Raw genomic sequence first — 6,384 nt, forward strand, 5'->3', positions numbered from 1 at the left:
TTATATTTTGCAAGTTTTTTTTTTTTTTTTTTTTACCTTATTCATGAATTTGTTTCTTCAAACAGGGAAGCAGCTGTGTCGGACAAAGAGAAAGATGTTGGGGATGTTAAAAAATCAAAAAAGAAAAAGAAGGAAAAGCAAAAAGAAACCAAAAGTTCCCCTAATGGACAATCCATAAAACTAGATAAGAATGAGAAAGATAAGCCAAAATTTGACAAGATGACCCAGGATATTCTTGCAGGAAAAGAACAAAACAAGGACGGCGCTGATGATGAGTGAGTTGTTATGTCATCCATGTACTTAAATTTTCAATGTCACCTGCAATGGTTTCTGATTTGGTTGTTGCTCTTTTCTGTCTCGAATATCAAGCAAGCAAACTGAAACTGTGGATAAGATGCTGTCCCTTTCTGAAGATAGCCTGCTGATTTCACCTACTTTCAAGATTAAATCACGTCGAAAGATCTTCGACGAAGAAAACCACAAAACTGGTGATGATGAAGCATTTAATGCAAGTAACAAGAATGATCAAGATGGTGGCGATAGTATTGTTCAAACAACTTTTGAAACTAACAATGTTATTCAAGATAGCCAGATGCAGAGGTGATATAAATAATTCTATATTATAATATGTGTCCATGCTTGTTTTCTCTGCTTTAAGTTTTTGTTAGTTTTTTATTTCCTTCATGAGTTTTGTTTCCATGAAACAGGGAAGCAGCTCTGTCAGACAAAAAGAAAGATGTTGGGGATGTTAAAAAATCAAAAAAGAAAAAGAAGGAAAAGGAAACCAAGAGTTCCCCTAATGGACATTCTATAAATCTAGATAAAAGTGAGCAAGATAAGCCAAAAATTGAGGTGACCCTGGATATTCTCACAGGGCAAGAACAAATCAAGGATGGTGCTAATGATGAGTGAGTTTGTATGTCTTCCATGTACTTAAATTTGTTGTGTTAGCGGCAAAGGTTTCTGATTTGGTTATTGATCTTTTTCTGTCACATATATCCAGCAAGCAAACTGAAACTGTGGATAAAAATCTGCCCTCCTCTGAGGCTGGTCATGTACAAGATGAAAAACCCAAGAAGAAAAGGAAAGAGCGGCAAAAGGAACACATGAAACAACCTACAGTTAATGAGTGAGTTTTTCTTTATCCATTGTTTTATAATTAATGCTAGTTAGTACACTTTTTTGTTAGTATAAACCCACAACATATTGAATGCATTAATTGAGAAGTTGATAATAACCTATGCTTTGTACATTTACAATATCAACTCACTTATCCTTCCGGTTATGCAAAAGAGAGATCTCAAATAGTGCTTATTTGGTATTATTAGTAGTGCAAAATTATTTTTAAATAAAATTTGTCATCTAATGGACTGGCAAATTAATAGAGATGTTGAGACTGTAGCTGCTGTTGCACTGCCTGAATTTGTAGAGGATGCTGGAAAAGCTAAAACAAAGAGGAGAAAGAAAGAACAAACAAACAAAGGTTTACATCTTGAAGGTGAAAGGTAAGTCCACTCGTTTTCCTTAGATTTTGATATAGCAGACGGTCAATACACTTTAACGAGCTTTAAAGCTAAACTGAACTTGTGGGAAAAATAAATTTGCAAAGTAATAATATGATTTTTGGTAACTTTTAACGGTGAACAAGACAAAGTTGGACAAATTCTATGAGTAATATGACCTGAATTATTCTATCTTTTTGTGCTTTGGTAAAGTTGTTAAAGATATTCTTATCACTTCAACTGGGAAGCAACAGCTTCTCTTGTATTCTATGTCTTCTTGATGTAATGTGAATGGCCTTGATATGTGATAACTTCTAACCTTTTTCCCTGCAATCATCTTCGTAAAAATTCTAGTTATAAACAGATATTAAAGAAAATGTAATGTATTATATGAAATTTTATGTTCTGATACAACAAATGATACACATATAGGTGTTTATAATCAAATTATATAATAATCACTAACATCTCCACTAAACACACCTAAGTTACTAACCTTTCGCTATTTCAACTATATTTAACTAATCCTAACTTAATCCACTAATATTATACTCTAATATCTCTAATATCTCCCCTCAAACTCAAGTGGAAGATAAAGAGACTATGTTGAGCTTGTACACTAAGTTTCGAAAACGGGTAGGATGATGGGCCTTGGAAAAGATATCAGCTGTCTGATCCATAGTTTCAACAATTGGACGAATAGCACCAATGAAAAGTTGTCGTACAAATTGACAATCATTTTCAATGTGTTTGGTGTGCTCATGAAAGACATTATTGGCAATTTGAATAGCACTTCTATTATCATAATAGAGATTAGTGGGAGAAGACTGAATAGCCTCTAAATCTTTAAGAAGCCAACGAATTGCAACGATTTCAATAGAAGTGTCATCCAGAGCACAATATTTTCCTTTTGTGCTTAATTGAGTGGTAAAAGTTTGTTTCTTGGCACGCCACGAGATTAAGGTCATCGAGGAACAAACAATATCCAGTAGTAGAACGACGATCAGTGGGGTTACCAACCCAATCATCATCTGAATATGCATGAAGGGTTAAAGAAGATTGAGTGGAAAAATAAAGACCTTGAAATATAGTACATTTGATATAGCGAAGAATCCAAAGAACAACGACATAATGAGTAGTGTGTGGTGTTGATAAGAACTGGCTAACATAAACAACATAGGCAATATCTGGTCGAGTAATAGTTAGGTAAACAAGACCACCAACCAAAAAGAGTGGGATTATCCTAAGCAGTTCCATCCATAGGAGTAAAGTAAACATTCGATTCAAAAGGAGTAGCTTTTGTGCTACTATCACTTACTCTAGCCCTAGTAAAAAGATTAGATGCCATCATTGTAAGTGATAACTTCAAGACTAAGAAAATAACTAAGAGATCCAAAGTCTTTCATCTCAAAGTGGTGGTGAAGGCTTGTTTTGAGATTAAGGATCCCATCATCATCATTTCTAGTAATGATGATGTCATCAACATATAATAGTAGGAGAATAACACCTCACCTTTGTCACTTGTAAATGAAAAGAGTATTCTCACGAGGACTACAAGTGAAACCCACTTTGCAAACGGTATTGCTAAATTTATCAAAGCATTTTCGAGGAGCTTGCCTAAGCCCATAGAGTGCCTTGCGAAGGAGACAAATTTTTTAGGAGAACAAGAGTATTCCGGAGGAGGTTTTATGTAGATTTTCTTTTTCAAGTCAACATTGAGAAAAACATTCTTTTATATCCATCTGACTTAGATATTGTTTGTTGACTACAATAATTGTAAGAAGAATTTGAACACATGTGAGTCGAGCAAAGTTTTTTCATAATTGTTACCATACTCTTCGGTGCATCCTTGAGCAAACAAATGAGCCTTATACATATCAATAGTCATCAAAGCGATCTTGATTTTGTATATCCATTTGTTGCCCATAATTTTCTGATAAAAATGATCAACCAAATTTTAAGTGTGTGCTTTATCTAAGGCTTAAATTTCTTCCTGCATTGCTTTCTGCCAATTTAAATCTTTGGAGGCTTTTTTGTATGACCTAGGTTTATGGATGTGAAGGATAATAGCAAAATAATGATAATTACGACGATGGAAAGGTTGATTTCTTATCCTAGTGCTGGGAGTGGATGTAGGAGGAAGGACTATAGGAGTAGGATCATCGTTCGAGCCTGGACGATTAAAAGGTGCATGAACAGGCGGCTCAAGAGGTGAACTTGTCACATTGCCTGTATTTTCTTTACTCAAGAAAAGATTAACAAAAGGATTTGTAAAGAAAGGTGAATGGGTTGGAGGAATTGATTGAAAGGAAGAGAAACTTGAAAACATGTGATGTTTCTAGAATACACGATGAGATATACGAATTCGTTGAGATAGAATCCCAACAACGATAATCTTTATGATCAGTGTCATAACCAAGGAAACAACATAGGTGGGTCTGAGGTTCAAGTTTATTATGTTCATAGAGTTGAATGAGAACAAAATTGACACGACTGTAGTCTCTAAGCGAACTATAGTCTGGTGAAGTATTATAGAGATGCTCAAAAGGAGTGATATTACCTAGAACAGAAGAAGGAAGATGATTAATTACATGGACAGTGGTGAGAACTGCTTTTCCCCAAACACGTTTAGGACAAGAAGAGAAAAGAAGCATTGCACGAAAAGAATCAAGAATGTGACAATGTTTGCGTTCAGTTCTACTATTTTGTTGAGACGTTCTAGGACAAGAAAACTCAAACACGGAGCCGTATTCAATAAGAAAGTTTAGAAGTTTGGAGTCACAGTATTCTATTGCATTGTCACGTGAAAAAACTTTAATGCTTTTGGAAAATTGTGTTTTAACCATAGTAGCAAAGTTGATGTAAATCTGAGGCAATTCATGTCTATTAGACATTAAATAGACCCAAGTAAAGCGTAAATAATCATCAATAAATATAACAAAATATCAAGTTCCTCCCATAGAAGTTGTGAGAACAAGCCTCCGAACATTAGAGTGTATAAGATCAAAAGTAGAACAAGCAAAAGATGAATTATTATGAAAAGATAAAGTTGATTGTATTGCAGTTTGACAAGAAATGTAATAAAAAAACTCATTATTGATCGATCCTAATACTCCCTTAGACATGAGAGGACGCAATTTTCCTAATGAACTGTAAGCAAGACGACGGTGCCAAAGTGAAGTGTGGATGGAGGAGAAACAACACAAAAGTTTGTGGTAGAGGGAACATGAGGATTTCTAAGTTCAAACAATCTTCTGATCTTATATCTAGTCATGATGATTTGTTCCGTCTGAGGATTCTGCACATGACATCCCAAAATAGAAAAATTGACCTCGAAACCAAGTTCAACTAATTAACCCACAGAAATAAGATTGAACTTCAATATAGAAATGAAATAAGTATCAAGTAGGTGAAGATCAGACTGTGTGACAAATCATTTATGATTTACATACATAAAGGATTTGTCAGCAGTGTGAATAGACGGTGCGGTTATAGTGGTAGACAAAGAGGAGTAAACATAACGCATAGCTGACATGTGATTAAAACAACCAGAATTAAAATACCATTTAGAGTTATTTGGAGGAGTGGATAGAGCAGCAAAAATATTACCAGAGAATGAGAGTTGCTTAAGAAAAAAACTTAATATCGGATGGAGAAACAGAAGATGGACTACCATAAGTCAATGAGGTAGATACATTAGCGGTAGCAGTTGCAATAACAGGCACGGGCATGGGAGCATTAGAGCGAGATATTACCTGTTCTGATCTGGACGAGGTGGACGAGTAGAACAAGTAGTTATTAAGTGGCCTAATTGTTTGCAGTAGTGACAATACAAGATGAAACAGTTGGAGGCAATATGACATTTCTGCTTGCATTTACGATGTTTGATGGAGGGATAATCTGGGAGAAGGTGACTAGAATGACTACAATTTTGACAAAATTTGCAATTTTTGTCGGTAATTGCAAGGATAGCACCAGTTTTGGATCGAGTTAGCCCTAGACTTGTTTCTTTAGACTTAAGACAAGAAAGAGAATCTTCAAGGTTAGGCAAAGGACTTTAATGAAGAAGAGATGTTCTGACTGGCTCATAATCATCCATGAGTGCCGTGAGAAATTGAATTAGACGTGTTTGATTGCGATAATCCTCGTAAGCTTTAGCATCAGCAGCATCTTTAAGAACATGTTCACAAGAGGTCAATTGATCCCAAATGCGTTTAATCTGTGTTAGAAAATCATAAACAGCTTGACCACATTCTTGCTTAAGGTTGTGAAGTTCCTTAAGCAGTTGATATTGATATGAAAGATCAGAAATGGTGTAGTGTTTTGCCAAATGATCTCACACCTCGTTAGCAGTTTCAAAACGTCCAAATTGAAGGCGGATGCCAAACATAGATGTGTTGCGAAACCAAGTAATAATTTGATGATTCTTACTATCTCAATCTTCCAATTTTTTGGCAAAGGTTTTGTCAACATTAGTAGACGACAATGAAGTTTTGCTCTTTGTACTTGCAATAGTGAGTCAAACACAATGGTGTGGTGAAGATTTCTCAAAAACATTGGAAAGATGACGAAAATGGAGTGCGAAAACGCTGCCGTGAGAATGGGAAAGGTAGTGCAACAACTTGCGACAGCATAGAATAAGGAAGCGCGTGAGTGTGCGAGTGGTGGTTAATTCGGATGGTGTTTCGTTCTTTCAACTCAGAACGACGTATAGTAGCTTCTGAGATGGTTGAACTAATAACACAAGGGAAAAATAGTCGAAAAAGAAAGAAAAGTTGCTGCACTAACTGAAAAAAAATTGGCTCGGGATACCAAGTTATAAACACATATATTGAACGAAATGGAAGGTATTGTATGAAAATCTTATGTTCTGATACCACAA

At 35.3% G+C, this 6,384-nt stretch overlaps 1 protein-coding gene across 5 annotated transcripts in view; it reads left to right on the forward strand.

Moving 5' to 3' along the window:
- LOC107638336 (peptidyl-prolyl cis-trans isomerase FKBP43-like) overlaps positions 1 to 6,384 on the forward strand; it is an 8,926-nt gene that overhangs the window by 1,912 nt on the left and 630 nt on the right. For 2 of the 5 annotated variants that reach the window (XM_016341566.2, XM_021120348.1), the window contains exons 6-10: positions 66 to 275; positions 370 to 600; positions 708 to 908; positions 1,004 to 1,129; positions 1,386 to 1,505. In XM_016341566.2, coding sequence (XP_016197052.1) covers positions 66 to 275; positions 370 to 600; positions 708 to 908; positions 1,004 to 1,129; positions 1,386 to 1,505 — 888 coding nt within the window. Of the gene's footprint in view, positions 1 to 65; positions 276 to 369; positions 601 to 707; positions 917 to 1,003; positions 1,130 to 1,385; positions 1,506 to 6,384 lie in introns of all 5 variants that reach the window. The other 3 variants (XR_001619780.2, XR_001619782.2, XR_001619781.2) reach the window with 3 other exon arrangements.

This window comes from Arachis ipaensis, chromosome B04, assembly GCF_000816755.2.
Source record: "Arachis ipaensis cultivar K30076 chromosome B04, Araip1.1, whole genome shotgun sequence".
Taxonomy (NCBI): domain Eukaryota; kingdom Viridiplantae; phylum Streptophyta; class Magnoliopsida; order Fabales; family Fabaceae; genus Arachis; species Arachis ipaensis.